Here is an 18,420-nt window from a genome sequence, read left to right as displayed (position 1 = left end):
AGTAACCTTGTCTGAACCTAGAGTTTCGTTGCAAACTTTTTGGTGGAGATGCAGCCCTATCCATGTTTCTCAGAAGTTATTAAATTATAACTGGTTTTGATTAAAAATATTCTCAGATATATTCTATATGTGATATATTCTATAAAAATATTCTCCCTCGCGTCCTCTGTTGCTGTGCTTTGCGTTTTGCATCAGCAGAGAGGAGGGCACGCTGCCGTCCAAAGAATTGACTTTGTTCCTCGTTACTCCCCGGAAGGACGAAACCGAAGCCGCTCAAGATGAATTCGGAAGAGTCAACCTTCGTACGAGTCTTCAGACTATGAATCTATGGCCTCGGGTTAGAGTTGCTTAGGGTTCGGCGCTGATGGGGCTCCCTTGCCGTCTTGCTGGTTCGATCCGCGGCTTGCTGGGAAGAGGATGGAAGAGTATTTGCTTCCCCAAGAAGGTCGGCTGAAGCCAGGCGAGGCCCCAGTAGCCCTGAGGTGTGTCAGGAAGCTGAGAGGCAAGGCTCTGTCTGCAGGCTCTCGGCGCCTTTTAGGCGAGCCGCTCATGCTTCCCCAGGACCGTCAGAGACGGCGTTGCCTTACTCGCAAGACCTCCGGCGCTTTACTATGTACCGAGCATCTTGGATAGCGAGCCCAACAGAGGCTATGTAAATGATTGAAATTAAATAAGCAGCCAGAAGTGGAAGCGTATCTTTAAATACGCGCGCATTGTATACGTAGAGCGAATTCATCGCAGTAATTTCACACCTCGCCCCTTCGCAGAATGCCGGGAAGAACGGCTTCCTCGTAGTTTGCATTGTTGGGGCTTTCCCTAGGCCAGTGTTTCTCGACCTTGGCAACTTGAAGATGTCCGGACTTCAACTCCCAGAATTCCCCAGCCAGCATTCGCTGGCTGGGGAATTCTGGGAGTTGAAGTCCGGACATCTTCAAGTTGCCAAGGTTGAGAAACACTGCCCTAGGCTCTCTTGAGTTGTGTGCTGCCAAAGAGTGCTCCATGATCCTGTACTATACATATATGCCAGGGGTTTTTCCAAGGGATATGACATATGCATATTTCCAATATTAAAATGTATTGAAAGTAGCCAATGAATTTTATACATTCTAGATATCTATTTCGATTAGGATTATACTTTGAGTTTTGCATTGAATTGGTAGTGGATTATTTTTTAAATATATATTAAAACTTGTAAGTTAAAAGCAAAGAGTATAGTTGTATGGAAGATGGTAACTTTTGACTAGTTTCTTGTTTGCACAAGTTCTTGGTTGGTTTTTTTAAAAAAACAATATAGTGACAACAGTTTATAGGCTGTTGCTCCAGATCTCATCTCCCAGGGTAGCTTTAGTAATCTAGGATTATCAGGTATTTTGAATGGGCAAGTGGGGAAAAAGGAAGTGACAATGTTTACCTTTCTTGACATCTGTGAAAATATTTACAGCAAAAAAATGTACTTAGGCCTTCATGTATACAAAATCATTTTTCCAGCACCAAAAGACTTAAGTCCTTCAATTGTAATATTTCTTTCAACAAATCTTTATTTTCAGGAACATATGTAGCTATAATACCGAATTTGCAACAATGTGCTTTGTGAATATCACCATAGAAAGGTATGGCAGATCATGTGGTCTCACAGACTACAGTGAGTGATCATGGATTTCATGGGGCTGAATTGAAGCCAATTGCTGGAATCAGGAAATAAAGTACAGTAAGTCTAGGCTATTGATGAACAGAGAAAAGACAGAAGAGAATTTACAGGGCCACAGTATAGGAAAGTTTGACCACTGTTGTGAAAACAGTTTAAAGTTTTAAAAAACCCAGATACTAAAAAAAAAAACCTCTGTGCTACACTTTAAGACTATGCCTGACATGTCCTCTTTTTGCTGAATGATAACTCTGTATTAGTTTGAGTCTGGCAAATATTTGCAGTAGTAGTAGTGCAAGGTGAGGAAGGATTCTATTTTACTCACCTATGCATCCTTTTTCTGCTATGCTGCATTCAAAATGTACTTCCTGAGATGAATTGCCAGCATTTATATTACAGGTAAGCACCCATGCCAAGTTACTTGTACAAACAATAACAAAAAGACAAAATCTGAATGGTTCCCCTATTAAAAACTTATGGCATTGTATTATATTTTAACTGGGCAGATTTGCACACATATATTTTCTTTTATCTCCACAAAGGTAACAAAAACCTCTCTCCCAATTGAAATGTGTTTCTCATCATGGAAATTTACTTCATTCTTTCTGACTTTCTATAATTTTTTAATATATTTTATTAACCTAAATATATATATTTTATTTATCTAAACAATCAACATTTTCTGCTTTCTTCTATACACAGGTGATCAATTCTGGATTTTCCATGCTGTTTTATTCCTGGAATGATTTTAATAAAGATTCCTTCAAAATGATAACAAACATCATCATTTTGAGTATACTTATATGTATTTCTTTATCTTTCTGGATTGTGTCCATGACTGCAAGCACATATTATGGTAAATTTTTAAAGTCGTTAGATATTTATGAAATGTTTGTTTATTGCTTTCACATTTTAATTAATAGCTAATGTTGTTATGTAAGCAAATTTTTGCCATATATTTCTATAACTGAAATATTTTAGGTGACTGCTGAAGTTTATCAATATATTCAACCACTCATAATATTATATACATACATACATACATACATATATATAATGTCAATAATTTATTATAACTGATACTCCTTCCTTCTCCTATTTGCTTCACAATTAGGTACATATATTCAAAACCTTAAATTATTTATAAATAATAAAACCTCTCTCTCTCTCTCTCTCTCTCTCTCTCTCTCTCTCTCTCTCTCTCTCTCTCTCTCTCTCTCTCTCTGTGTGTGTGTGTGTCTGTGTCTGTGTCTGTGTCTGTGTCTGTGTACACAGCTGGTACTTTGAGAAAATAAAAAATGTCTGTTTTTTTAATTAAAATATTGTCATCTGTATGTCGCAGTGATATCTATCAATTAAAATAACGTTTGCCAACAGATTTTGGCAATGTAATTTCAGATTGTATGAGACCTCAAAACCAGTGTTTCCATCTTTAGCAGCTTTAACATGTTTGGACACCAACTCCCTAAATTCCCTAGCCAGCTTAAAGTTGCAAAAGTGAGAAACACTTCTATACAATGGTAACATATATTAGCCAATAGTCTAAACTGGTTTGTTGCATAAATAGAATGAAAATGATTAGACAGGATATGGTTTCCTAACCTTTTTCAAAGAAAATGGATAGTGTTACATCTGGTATGCTTGGAATCCAGGTTGCACATGTTTGTGGTCTAGTATGCATTACTTTCTGTTGTCTTTCCTAAGGCTTACAAAGCACTCTGTAATTTCAAATTCATTTAGTATATTATAGCCTAAAATAGAGGGGAAAATATGTTAAGGAGGCTATGAAAAAAAAAAAGAGTAAAACATGCTCCCAACAATCTGGGTCCTCATTTTTCCAACCATCGAAGGATGGAAGACTCAGTCTACCGTGAGCTGCTCAGGATCAACTCCTAGCAGTGGGCAGAGTCAGCCTACAATACTGCATTTTAACCATTGTGTCACATACCGTATTTTTCGGAGTATAAGACACACCTTTTTCCCTCAAAAAAGAGGCTGAAAAACGGTGCGTCTTATACACTGAATACAGCATTTTTTGCCTCCCGAAACGTCTGCCCTTTCACCAAAATGGCCCTGCAGGCTTGTAGAGTGCTCCTGGGAGCTGGGGAGGGCAGAAATGAGTGAAAAACAGGCCATTTTTTGCTCATTTTGGGGGTGACCCACCCACCAGGAGCACTTTACAAGCTGCCTAAAGGCTATTCGTGTAGCTTGATTTGAAAAAAAAAATGGGCCTGTTTTTGCAAAAAAAAATGGGCCTGTTTTTGCAAAAAAAAACAGGCTGTTTTTGGGAGATCTGCAGAGTGCAAAAACTTTTTTTTTAATTTGCCTCTTCAAAATCTTGGTGTGTCTTATACTCTGAAAAATATAGTAGCTCACAATTCAAATTCTGCTTTTAACATGCAGTCTTTATGTCTCAGTCTTTAGCTACTGACAGGGACCAACTTGATCAGTTCATTTAGGTCCAGAAGGCCATCTTGAGAATTCAAATGAAATCAGCAAAGGGGCTAGAATATGGTGGGTTTTTTTTTTCATATGTTGCCCCTATGCTTAACATTCCAGAGTTCTGGATGGCGCTGTCCCTTCTAGTTTTCCACTTGCCATCATAACAGAGTTTTATCGTAGCACATTTGATTCCTGAAAATGAAAAGTTGCTTTTGTAGAGGGCTGTTATGATTTTATGTATTTTGCTTGATTATAAACTGCCAGGAACCTGTATGAAGTTGTTCATATAAATGTAATTCAAAGTGTTTCTAGATTCTACAAAAGGTAAAATTACTTCCAGTTTATGTCCAGAGCAGCAGCCTCCAACCTTTTGGGCACCAGGAATCTGTTCCTTGGAGAAAGAGTTTTTCCACGGACCAGAGGGGGCGTGGTTTTGTGTGCTGCCTGCATCCTATGGATGGGGCTTCACTTGTTTGCATGGCCCGGTTGCTGGCATGCTGCAGACTGGTGCCGGTCCACAGATCGGGGGTTGGATCCCCTGCCCTACAAGGTATTTCTTCAAATGGCCCATTGCCATTAGTTTTTTCCCCCCAATAACCTAACTGCTCCCCTATCCCAATAGAATATTTCACTGTACTTGTATATAAAATGATACAAGTATATGTTACTTAAAAAGGAATAAAAACTGCTTTTACTCTTCAACAGTTTTAAAAAACATTATGGTTTGTACAATAGAATATTGGTCTTGACATTGTGTACTGTTTTCAACATACTTTTTAGGTAGCTTGCGGCCAATTTCTCCATGGCGCTGGCTTTTTTCAATTTTGATCCCGCTAATAATTGCTTCACGAGGATTTAGGAAAAAGAGTCTTGATCATGGTGGAGCAATAGGAGGTATGGCACTTAATGGCACTTAACTTCATTAAGAATCTCTTAATGTTGGTTGTATAGATTTTTGAGATGTAAGTATTTTCCTTCACTTTTCAACTTAGCATTAAGATGTGTTTTTTTTAATTTATTGTCATTATGCTTTTTTTTAAGTTACCTGCATGTGCAAGCTTTCAGTTAAAATAATTTTCAATTATTATTGTGGTCATAATCTGTTCCCATCATTTTGAAGGGATAAATATATGTCAATTATTTATTATTTGATGTATCATTTGGCAAATTCTCTTCTGCTTTCTGGATGGAAAATAAAGTAGAATTCAGGAGGTGGCTTGACTCTAAATCTATGCTGTCTTTTAAACCTCATATGATGCTATCTAATCTAGTGTTATGCTGGGCTCCATAGACTTGGATTTGTTATGAGTTACTCATTACTTGAGTAGATATTTATGTTCAAATTATGTAATTATTGTAAACATAAATGTTACTCAAATGAGTAACTCATAACAAATATGTTATATTTATGTGTGTGTATATATCTAAAGCAATTGTAATAGCACTTAGACTTATATACCGCTTCACAGTGCTTTTTACAGCCCTCTCTAAGTGGTTTTACAGTCAACATATTGCCCCCAACATATACATACAGTACATATATACACAGATCAAATTTCATCTGATATCAGATGAAATTTGATCTGTGTATAAGTGGGTGTGTACTAATACATATTCAGTCAAGTTGTCCTCTACCCCTAAATATCGAAAATAGTGTGAGGAATCTTAGGATCCTATGTCTGATCAACCACAAATAAGACACTGGGGTGCTTTTAGAAGAAATTTCATATTTCTTCTGATATCTGATATCAGAACAGGCCAATAAAAGTTATTGGCAGTAGATTACTATAGAATGTAAGCATTTTTCTTTATATGTTTTAGCATATTCAAAATAGTTTAATATAGTCATACTAATTCTTTATTATTATGGTCAAGAAAATTGCCTATACTAGAAATACTGTGCTAAAAAGTTGGGACTTAAAGGAGGAAAGAAGTTTCAAAAATATCTGGAGCATCCAGCCTCATATAATTAGGGTGAGAAAGATGCTTGGTCTATATTGAATAGCAGAACATAATAATTTGATGGCTTTTTACCCCTGAAAAATTTACTATCTCTATGCCTGATCATTATTGTACAACCTTTTCTAATCTACTTATGATTCTTAGCAAGTTTAATCTAACTCGCTTAATAGAAACCAATATTGATTATTCCATGCTGCCTCTTCAAGATGGCCTACACAGTTTTAAGTTACATGGGAAGAGTGGGGAATATGAGTTATTTCATTTAGTTATGGTATTTATGACAGTTTATATGAATCTATATCTATAAACTGTTTATATAAATCTGTAATCTATAAACATAAGCATTTATAATAAAATTTGGAATACTGAGAAAAAAGGAATTTATGAGTCATACCAGATTCAGAAACTTTCAGATACCATATCAGAAACTTTCTGCAGGATTGCTTTAACTTGCACAGTCTGTACAAAACAATAAAATTATTGGATTATTATTTCAATGGTTGATGCCAAATACAAAGTAAAATAATTAAATTAAATTTCTGGAAGAAAATGATTGCAAAATATAAATTGTAATTCTTTCTCCAACTGTCACTTTTCCTTCAGGTTTAATTGTTGGATTTATCCTCACTGTTGCAAATTACAGCTTTTTTACCTCCATGCTCATGTTTTTCGTTACTTCTTCCAAACTCACCAAGTGGAAAGGAGAAGTAAAAAAACAAATAGATTCAGAATACAAAGAAGGTAAGGTTTTAGCTTTAAGAATTTTAATAATGATGATTTCCCCTGCTTTTAAGGAAGGAATGGTGTAATGCTTAGATTGGATCCGGGTAGGAAGAAGCTGGCCTTCTCCACTTCACTTTTGCCCTTTCCTTAGCAGTCCAAAGATCCTGGAAATATTTCCTTGGGGAACAGGATTCTATTGAGAGAAAGGAATATGTTTGGAATAAGAAAGCATTTGTGAAAAATGATGGAGATTTTTTTGTAAGCCAGCACTTTTAGAGGCCATTTTGGTGGTCTTTGGAAAGTTCCAAGTGCAATGGGTAGAAAAATATATTTAATTACCATTATCTACTGGATTGCATGTATAGGCTAAATCCCAAATAAATATTTCTTGACATCTTTCTAATGAATCACCTGAAATGCATGTAAACAACACAACTGTAATGTTTGCTTTGAGTTAAAATTGAAAACACTAGTGATTTGAAATAAGCATAGTATTATTCAATTTTTCTCTTAAGTGTGTACTCTTCAGGCTACTAAATGTTTGTTTCCTCTTAACAGCTTATAGCTTCTCTATTTGTATACAGGTGGACAAAGAAATTGGGTGCAAGTATTTTGCAATGGTGGTGTACCTGCAGAATTGGCTCTGCTATATATGATTGAAAATGGACCAGGTGAAATTCCAGTAGATTTCTCTAAACAATATACAGCATCTTGGATGTGTCTATCATTACTGGGTGCTTTGTCCTGCTGTGCTGGGGACACCTGGGCTTCAGAAATTGGCACTGTCATGGGTCATGAACCTCGGCTAATAACAACCTGGAAAAAAGTTCCTATAGGTGAGCTTGAATTTCAAAATTATCTCAGCTGAATGACATTTTTTCTGTGGTTTTGGTTTAATTAATGTTAAACATTGTTTTAGCAACCGTAGTTTATTATATAAACCATAATTGTCTAAATTCCTACATATTGAACTATAAACCATGATTTATAGATCATAGTGAGTAGAGTCTCATTGTGCAGAAAGCCAGAATCAAGTAAACCCTCATGATTTAGCATGATGTGTAAACTTAATCACTGGACACAGCCTTGAATTTGGCCTGAAAGATTTGGACCTTTGCCTTTTTTCCCCAGTTACCATATATTTGAATCCTTGATGCAATAATACAATTGTCCAAAATATCTCTGAAAATTACATGTTGTCAGTCCTTCCAGGTAAACCAGATAGGAAACAGAATTAGATGAGTTATTATAACTATTATAAGGTGAGAAAACAAATAGAAATAGATCTAGAAAGATGGAAAAACTTACAGTTATCATTGATGGGAAGAATAGCAGTAATAAAGATGAACATACTACCAAGACTGCTATACCTATTCCAAACAATACCGATAAAATTAAAGAAAAAAGATTTTGAAAGTATCACTAAAATAGTGGGGAAATGTATATGACCGGGGGGGTGGGGGGTGGGGAGCAAGAATTAATATAAAAATGTTGCAAGATCCAAGAGTTCGAGGTGGATTTGGATTACCAAACTGGGAACTATATTATCAAGCAGTGGGATTAGCATGGATGAAAGAATGGATCTTACTGAGTAATACAAGATTATTGACATTGGAAAGTCATGATTTGCCACTAGGTTGGTGTGCTTTTTTGTGGTATGGTAAAAGTAAGGCACATGGCTATTTTCAAAGACATTATGTAAGGAATGGATTGTTAACAATATGGAAAAGAGTGAAAGGAAAACACTATTTAAAAATACCAATGTGGCTTTCAACAATTGAAGCATCGACACATCCAAATATTAGTAGTATGAAAAATATCATTAGATACAAAGATATTTTAACAGAAAGGGGGTCAACTAAAACAAAAACAAGAATTAGAAAAACAAGTGATTGATATAGGATGTTTTTCACAATTGCAAATAAAATCAAGATATGAAAAAGATAAAAGGGAATACAGTTTTAACTTAGGAAGTTTGGAGTTGGATAAAATACTTATGGCAACAGAATAAAAAATAATTAAGAAACTATATAGCTACCTACTAAGAACTAGGTTAGAAGAAGAAGAGATTAATGATACAATGATAACTTGGGCAAGGAATTTTGGTCACACAATTGAGTTAGAAAAGTGGCAACAACTATGAGAAAGGAACTATAAATTAACCATGTCAACAGCTTACAAAAAAAAAACTTACACAAAATGTTTTATAGATGGCACATGTCACCGGAAAAATTAGCAAAGATGTTTAGAGATAAATCAGTGAAATGTTGGAAGCGTCAACAAGCAATAGGTTCCTATATTGGACTAAGATAAAAGTATGGTTAAAGAAAATGTTACAACAAGAAATAGAACTTAGACCAGATATATTTTTATATTATCCCAGAGAAATTTAAGAAAGAGGATACCTATTTGATTATACATCAACTACAGCAGCAAGAATCGTATTTGCCCAAAATTGGAAACTAAATAAGCTACCAACAGATGAAGAGATAATAAAAAAGATATTAGATTGTGCAGAGATGAATAGGTTGACAATGAAAATAAAGGATAAAGAGGAATCAGTACTTCAAGACATGGGAGGATTTTATGATTGGCTAGAGTATATATTATTATGAATATAAGTATATATTCAATAGCAAGATATAAAAGGGGGGAAACATAGTTAGGATAGATTAGCGATGGTAAGGAAATAAGAAATGATACCAAATTATATTTGGGTCTGCGAAAATACTATCCCTAGGAAACATAAACTGAGATTTGAAAGAGACACCTACAACAGTGTTTCCCAAACTTTTGACATATGTGTACCCCTTCTATAATTTTCGTAATGCTGAGTACCCCTCATAAAAACATATGCTTTAATAAAAATCAAAATATTTTTATTTTTTATTTTTTTGGTACATACGCAAAACCGTTAGATAACACTGCAATTCTCCGGCGTTTAAACAGCTCCACGGCTCAACGTAAACTGTTAATGTTCCCGCAGTTTAAAAATGGCCGAACCCGAGCTGCGCGAAGGATGCGCAGAAGTTCCTGCCATAATGAGTTGTGATACGATGTACGATGGCCCCAGTTCCCATGTAAAAACTGCGATACGCACCTATTTCTTTCCTTGTTCTGTGGGCGCAGCTAAGCACGGTGCAGTGGATATTCCCACGTGATCCCCACCAAACTCCGGTGCAACGTGTACCCCCACCAAACTCTTCCCGTACCCCTGGGGGTACGCGTACCACACTTTGGGAAACACTGACCTACAACAATAGCAAAAGCAAGGGAGAGAGGAGGAGAGAATGAGAGGAAGACAGGGGAAAGAAGAAAGAGGTAAGGAGAGGCAGATGGAAGGGAGAGGAAGAGAAGGAGAGAGAGTAGGAAGGGGAAGAGGAAGAGTAGGAGTAGGAGAAAGGTAAGGGAAGAAGTAAGGGGAAGGAGAGGAATAAGGAAGAAAGTAGAGAAGGGAGGGAGGGAGAAAAGAAAGGGAAAATAACAGTGTTACAACAGGCGGAAGGGATAGTAAATAAAGCAACCCAAACTATATATTATAACCTATTAAATGAAATAATAAATGTATAAGAATGATAAATGTAAAGAAGAATAACCATTATGTGAATGTATACTTAAAATGGTATGTAAGAGAATAAAAAAAAATTATATATGAAAAAAGAATTATATGAGCTACTTTATTGTAAGGCCACATTAACAGACTCTTGGAAGTCTAAAATTAAAAACTTCCCACCAACCTGATAGAGATAACCAAAGAGGAAATCTTAATTCATACCAGAACTATTTCTGTTGGAAATCATAAACAATAAATATAACAAGGGGATAATTTACTTAACAATACATATTATTACGGCAGCAAGAATGGTCTTTACCCAAAACTGGAAAAACAGGGAAATTCCACAACAAGAGGAAATAATTAGGAAAATTCTGACTTGTGCTGAAATAGATAAATTAATGTGGGAATTGAAGAATAAAGAGAATCAGAATATTATAAGATCTGAGACAAATTTTATCAGTTGTTGGAGCAAAAAAGGGAAAGACCCCAAATAAGGAATGACTAAGATTTATAGAATGGAGATTAGAATTATGTATGAAACTATAACAGGGAAAATGTGTAAGATAAAAACAGCAACATGGTTGGAAATAACATATTTTTATACTTGTAAATACTGAATAGACAAAATGTAAATAAGTATGGTGGTTATAATGTATAACTTTATATTTTAATATGTATGGCAAAGATTTTGCCAGGATGGTTACACTTTGTCCAATGTTTTAATTTGTGTTCAATTAAAAACTTTTTAAAAAAAAAACAACTTCCCATGAGCCATTTTTAACTGCCTGATCCATTAGGGCAGGCCCTTTCTCAGTTTCTTCTATGACACTTAAGTGATTGCCAGCTCCTGCCCGTCTTGTCTGATTTTTCCTAGGCAGCATCTCTCTTCTCCTTTCTTGAGACTAATGCATTCTATTACAGATGTTTGCAATTATAATAAATCTGTGATTAATATATTATTTGGTGAGGGGGTGTAATAGCCAAGTAGCCCTTAAATAGAAAAAAATGTTTTTCTATGGCTGAAACCATTGGAGAACCTGGATTTGGACTCATGACCATGTGATTTGCTTAACAACTACAGTGACTTGCTTAACAACTGTAATAAAAAACTAGTAATAAAATCAAGTCTGTTCACATAGTGACTTAACTTACAATCACAACAACTTACAACTTACATTCTGGGTTCAATTTGGTCACAAGTCAAGGATTACCAGTGTCTTCCCATTGTGAACTTTCTCTCAGGGAAGGCATTTTTACACATAGCTTTCTCATGTGCTTTCTGATTGAAATATGCCAGGCATTAATTTTACTGTATTTACAATGCCAGACAAAGGCCTTTTTTTCTTGCAACTTGCTGCAAATAAATTTTCAGTACTCTGTTGCTTTTATGTTATTATGCACTGTGTATTAATCTGTTCTTGTGATATTGTAAATCACCTTGGAAAACATGGGTTTGAGCAAACACATACACACAACACACATAGACGTGTGTGTGTGTGTTGCATTTGTGCTGATAAATAAAGGGAGACTAGTATAGATCTATTTCAAGCTATTTAGCTCTCATCAGCTAGCCATACCCTTACTGGGATTCGAACCTGGGCTGTTTTTCATACACATATATATGTGTTATATCAATATAAAATATTGATATAACACAATTTTTGTCAGTTCAACTATAACAATATTATCACTTGCTACAAGTATAATGCAGTTGTTTGGGTCCTGAATTTGTATCATGTATTAAGCAGGACATTATTATTTAAAACAAGTCTCAGTTTAATACAATGTGATAATCTGGTCACTGAAATGAACACTGATTGGAATGTTGTTTGAAGTCGACTTATGGGTATAGTTGGTATCAGTATTAATAGTGCATTTCTGGGAAGAGAAAAGTTGAGGTTTGTTCAGAGTTTTTTTTTAATTAAGTGGATTCAGCTAAAATGCTGCATTAGTGGTAGCACCTGGTATTGCTGAGGTTAGTTTAAAATGGATTAAGGGTTCCTGGGATTCTCCTTTTTGTCTTAGTAGTTTTGTGTGCTGCAAAAAGAACAAAGATGGATATTGTCAATGTTATTTCATTTAAAATAAGATGATATTGTCCAAATATGTGCAATATGTCAGGTGCAAAATTATATTATGGTGTATGTAATGCAAATTTTAAACATTTATAATGCTAATTTTGGAACATTTTATTTTAGGTACTAATGGAGGTATTACTTTAGTGGGTTTAATTTCAAGTGTGCTTGGAGGCACATTCGTTGGCATGGCTTACTTCATTTCCCAGTTGATTTTTGTGAATGATTTGGATATATCTGCTCCACAATGGCCAATTATTGTGTTTGGTGGTTCTGCTGGTTTACTGGGCTCTATCATTGATTCCTACTTAGGAGCAACAATGCAGTACAGTGGTAAGTTTCTAAATAAATTTTTAGATTGGTAGAAAAGTAATGTAATCTTACCATTTAGAACATGTAGAATTGATAATCATATCTTAAAATGTTATCTTAAATATTTTTGTTTTACATTAAATAAATTAGAAATACTAGTTGATATTGCTATTTCATCATACACAGTATATTCCATTTAGCATCAAATAATAAAGACTAATGCTGAAAAATTCTTAAGACACAACAAGCGTTATACTGAAGGTAAACAACTTAGCTGGAAGTTATTAGAGTTAGATTCTATCAGCATTTGGGGGAGTGGAAGTTGATATTCTACCTAAATCTAAATTATTAAAAAATATTCTAGTGAGAATGGAAACAAAGCATTTGTCTGCAACTCTTTCATGAATCAATGGCTTTTCTTGGATTTGCATAGATGTTGCCTTAAGACTTGCACTGTCCATGAGCACTTTCATGCACTTCAAAGTTTCTAATTGCAGTCAGATCCAAAGCTCTGTGCAGCCCTGCTATCTGCAACATTCAGATAACAGGAAATTGAGGTTTATAAATCCCTTGGCTAACCAACAGAAATTTAACAATTACACAAGAACATATTTATTCCCTTCATGTTTAGATATTGTTTAATCTAAAAAAGAACATTTTCCCTGTCCAAAGTGGAATAGATTGAGATCAAAAGTTGATGGAACATTACAAGCTGCTTTTGAAAAAAGTATATATAGGATTACAGCGTACACTTGACTTTTTTATGGTGTCTGCAACCTTATCCTCAGATACATTTTTTTCAATCATTTGTTGCTCTGATGGTTAATGTTCCATCTTCCACTAGCAATAAATCTCACAATTTGTCAATAGCAATCTCAAAATGAAATAAACTCTTACCTGGGAAACTCTTCAAAATTCACAATTAATAGAAGAGTGATTTAATGGCATGTTTCTTCAATAACGTATGTGTCTCTTAGGAAAGTTAAATTAGTTGCCCTCTCAATTCCTGGCAAATAGGTGGGGAAGAAATGGAGGTAGTGACAGATTTTATTTTTCTGGGCTCCAAGACCACTGCAGATGGGGACTGCAGCCAAGAAATTAAAAACCGCTTGCTCTTGGGGACGAAAGCTATGGCAAATCTAGACAGCATACTAAAAAGCAGAGACATTACCTTGCCAACAAAAGTGCATATAGTCAAGGCTATGGTTTCCCCAGTTGCAATGTATGACTGTGAAAGTTGGACCATAAGAAAGGCTGAGCACCAATGCAAGATGATCAAACTGGTCAGTCCTAAAGTAGATCAATCCTGACTGCTCTTTAGAAGGCCAGATCTTGAAGATGAAACTCAAATACTTTGGCCACCTAATGAGAAGGAAGAAGGACTCACTGGAGAAGAGCCTAATGCTGGTAACGATTGAGGGCAGAAGAAGAATGGGATGACAGAGAATGAGGTGGCTGGATGAAGTCACTGAAGCAGTAGGCGTGAGCTTAAATGGACTCCAGAGGATGGTAGAGGACTGGAAGGCCAGGAGGAACGTTGTCCGTGGGATCGCAATGGGTCGGATATGACTTCGCAACTAATAACAACAAATCTTCCACTATTGTCCTTTCTACTCAGTCAGGCACAGGTCTTAGTTTTGATCTTAATAATTGGTGTATTTAGAAGACCTTATTCTTTTACCAGGCAAGTCACATATGAACGCTAGAAAAGTGGCTGAATTTTGTTCACTTGCTATTGTGGGTTATAGTGCTACTGTAGAATATTAATCTCACGGCTGGTTTTAGGATATTGGGGTTGATGACCAATAAATATTCTAGCCTTAAATTCTTCGTAATGATTGATTCCTGATGAAAAATAAGAAATACCATTTTATGTAAGAGCTTTTTAAACAAGCATTTTGAGTGTTGAAATATTGTTTTCAATAAAAGTAAAATTAAGACCTTTACAATGTTTTTAATTTGTGGTCATTGGAACATATAGTTGATGCCATATTATATTGTTGAAGACTGTTTTCTCCATTTGGTTAACATGCTGGTCTTACTGCTTCTTCAGGTTTTGATAAACGAACTGGAATGGTTGTCAACCATCAGACAGAAAATGCAACACACATTTCTGGTAAACCAATCCTGGATAACAATGCAGTGAATCTCTTCTCCTCTGTAGTAATTGCTTTGTTATTGCCAGGAATAGCATGGGGATTTTGGCCAAGAGGATGAAGACATGTCTCCACTTGCATTTTTTTTCTTCAAACAAGCTGTGACCTAAAGGATTCTCTGCCAAAAGTCTTTATAATTCTGGACTGGAATACATTCCTGCAACTGTTCTGAAAGCATGAGGAATCACTAGGTTATTAAAGTGATACTTCCTGCAGCAGTTATAGGTAGCTAAGACAGACAGGAAGAGGAGGAGTCCTGATTTAATATTGCTTCTTATGTAATAGACTATAGTTATCACTTGAGTTATTTACTTGATAGAATATTTGATTGCACTTCATTCTCCATAATCTATTAGGCAAATGGGAACTGGGAAGACTAAAATAACAAGTGGATAGAATGCCACTACAGCACCTGAACAAGTAAAGGATCTTGGTCTAGTGACTAAACTAAATGCTAAACTTTCTATATTATTTTGAAATCTATTTTTTGTGGGGACCTATTGTACTATAGCTAGTGAATTGACCAGTCTAGGTACAACATTCAATACAATCACAACTTTGCTTTTTGCTGTTCAAATATTTTTTTTAAATTTATATGGTATGAAAGCTAATACTAACCTATTGGTGCTTAAAGTTTAAAATTTAATTTATTGGGTTTAAAATATTATGTTTAAAAAACAAGAATGTACGTTTTGGGCACTGTCTGTAATTACTAGCTATAGTTTTATCCTGGCATATGGAACAAATACTTATATTTGTTCAAAATTTGTTTGATCTTTGAAATGGATCTTGCATTTTAAATTGTAATATCTTACCACTGATATCTGTATAAATAGGTTTATTTCTTCATAAAGATTGGGCCAAAAGTGAAATTCAATTAAACTGAAAGCAACTCTTACTGATAAATTACTTTTTATTTTTTTTGTATAATTTAAAAAAAATCTATTGGCAAATTATATTAGAAATGCAATGAAAAATTTGTCAGGTTTGTTTGCAAGTAGATTCATTTCCATAGACTTATATTTGTCATTTTATATAAATCAGATACTAGAATGTTTAATTTTACACTAATCTTAAAGGAAAAAAGGTAAGAAGTTGGTGGATGCTTCAAAGAGGCTATGCCTACAGTTTTTAATATTGTTTGTAGAAATTGACTGTTTTCAGTTGTTTATCTTATCAGTTACAACTGTAGATAAGAATTCATATTAATAAGGAATGTGCATAAAGCAAATTTGAAGAACCATTTGTAGAAATTGATTAAAACAACACAATATGTACATATGTAATAAAGGACACTGGGAATTTCTGCAAAAATTAACATACAGATTTCTGTAATATAGACATGGCATAATAAAGTCAATACAGCACTAACTAGTGTTGATACTAATGTTGTTTTCTTAAGCATCTGAAAATTTGGGTATTTGTTGATAGTGGCAAAATAAATAATAAAATCTTAATGCAACCCAATAAATTGATTGGATTGGATGAAGATCTGGTTAAAATGTTATAGATATCAGTGAAGCATTGTGAACAAATTATAAATAAGAAAAATGGAAAATATAATATTTAATAGGATTGTATGAGTTGAGGAGAAGAATGTAAATTGAAATATTTTCTGAGCCTCGATGTATTTATACACCATGATAAATAGAGCAGTAGACAACTTTTTTGAAAATACATGTAGAAAATGTGTCCCAAATGAGGCTCTTATAAATATGTTCAAATAAAAATGACTTTAAAGTGGCATTCAGTCTGTTTTGTTTAATCATTACAGAAACAACACTGATATGTTACATTGAGAAAAATCATACAACTTTGATATAATTTTGTTTTATAAAATTAACACCTTAGCTAGGATCAATTCTAAAAAGTAGCAACTCTTTTTGCTATCAAGAATCATTACAACTTATCAACAAGTTCAACATTTCCTTTAGGATTAGGATTGATTTGATGTCCTTGCAGTCCAGGGGACTCTTGTAAGTCTTCTCCAATATCATAATTTGAAAATATCAGTTCTTTGGCGCTCAGACTTCTTTATGGTCCACCTTTTACAACCATACATTACAACTGGGAAACACAATGGCTGGTTTATGTAACAAGTTGAACCCCAAAAGAAGTGCTTTTGGAACAGTGCATTTGTATAATTATCTTCACTTGGATTCCTGTTAACTAATATACTGTCAATGACTTTTACATCCTTTTCTAGTTAAATTGATAGAAATAGCATTTGGCAATAGCGCTTATACTGCCTCATAATGCTTTACAGTACTCTGGGCAGTTTATAGAGCCAGTGTATTGCCTGCAACAGTCTGGATTTACATTTTACCAATCTCGGAAGGATGGAAGTCATTGAGCCCTTTCAGTATCAAACTCCAGGCCGTGGGCAGAGTTTGCCTGCAATATTGTATTCTAACTACTGCGACAATAGATAATTTTGCTTAAGATTTCACTTGACTTGACTAGCAGAAACAGATTTTGTCTTTCCATTTGCAAAGATACCCACTTCCCTCATTTTTTAATATGGACATTTGTTCTGAACCCCCCCCCCCCCCGGCCTGTGAATAAACCAGAACACAGGCTTGACTGTTTGCTACTATTTAATTAACGTGATAACAAATCCTTTGGCTGAAGGCCCAGGCAACTTACGTTCAAGATAATAGCTTGGCAGCAACCCAGAAAGTTCAAATGAAGCAACGCAGATAATCCACATGACACGGCTAGAATACAGACAGATTTCTTCAATACTAGTTTGAACGGTTGTTTCCTGCAAATGTCCCCTCCCAACGCCTCACTTATAAACCTCTTGGGAGGGGCCAATCCACAACTATCTGTGCTTTATTATCTGGCACAATGGTTAGAGTGCAGTACTGCAGGCTACTTCTGCTGATTGCTGGCTGTCTGCAATTTGGCAGTTCGAATGTCACCAGACTCAAGGTTGATTCAACCTTCCATCCTTCTGAGGTCGGTAAAATGAGGCCAGATTATTAGGGGCAGTAAGATGACTCTAAACTGCTTAGAGTGGACTGTAAAAGCACGGTGAAGTGGTGTATAAGTCTAAGTGCTATTGCTATTATCAAGCTACATTTGCAGAATAGCTGTAGTAGCATTAAGGAAGGGGGAAAGAAATCTGTTCCATGTACATATAGTCCTGGAAATAAGGATCCTAGCTTAGTATCTCTTTAGTGATTTTTTTAGTGATTTTATTAGAATTTATAGGCCGCCCTTTTCCCTGAGGGGACTCAGGGCGGCTTACATAAAATAGGGAAGGGAGGGTACAAGACAATAAACACAAAACAATACATAAAAGTAAAATAGTAAACAACATTCATTCATCATTCGGGTGGGGACATATTATCTTTATCCCCAGGCCTGACGGGATAGCCAGGTCTTGAGGGCTGTGCGGAAGGTCTGGACGGTGGTGAGGGTACGAATCTCCACGGGGAGATCGTTCCAAAGGGTCGGAGCTACTACTGAAAAGGCTCTCCTCCGTGTGGTTGCCAGTCGACACTGACTGGCAGATGGAACTCGGAGGAGGCCTAATCTGTGCGA

General features: G+C 35.3%; 1 protein-coding gene across 2 annotated transcripts; it reads left to right on the top strand.

Annotated features, from left to right (window-relative positions):
- The first annotated feature begins 317 nt into the window (after window positions 1-317).
- Window positions 318-16,617, top strand: TMEM19 (transmembrane protein 19). 2 transcript variants are annotated; one of them, XM_087723433.1, is made up of 7 exons: window positions 318-445; window positions 2,348-2,501; window positions 4,868-4,981; window positions 6,653-6,790; window positions 7,357-7,608; window positions 12,527-12,736; window positions 14,769-16,617. In XM_087723433.1, exons 1-7 carry the CDS (start codon window positions 365-367, stop codon window positions 14,930-14,932), a joined length of 1,113 nt encoding a protein of 370 aa, XP_087579559.1. In that variant the 5' UTR covers window positions 318-364; the 3' UTR covers window positions 14,933-16,617. The 2 variants fall into 2 exon arrangements, with proteins under 2 accessions (XP_087579559.1, XP_087579560.1); XM_087723434.1 differs by having other exon boundaries at window positions 327-482.
- Window positions 16,618-18,420: the final 1,803 nt, after the last annotated feature.

This window comes from Thamnophis sirtalis, unplaced genomic scaffold (genome assembly GCF_051295495.1).
Source record: "Thamnophis sirtalis isolate CommonGarterSnake01/CBP01778 unplaced genomic scaffold, rThaSir2_p1.2 scaffold_9, whole genome shotgun sequence".
NCBI lineage: Eukaryota > Metazoa > Chordata > Lepidosauria > Squamata > Natricidae > Thamnophis > Thamnophis sirtalis.
The sequence above is the reverse complement of the archived record's forward strand: the minus strand, read 5'-3'. Positions and strand labels throughout refer to the sequence as shown.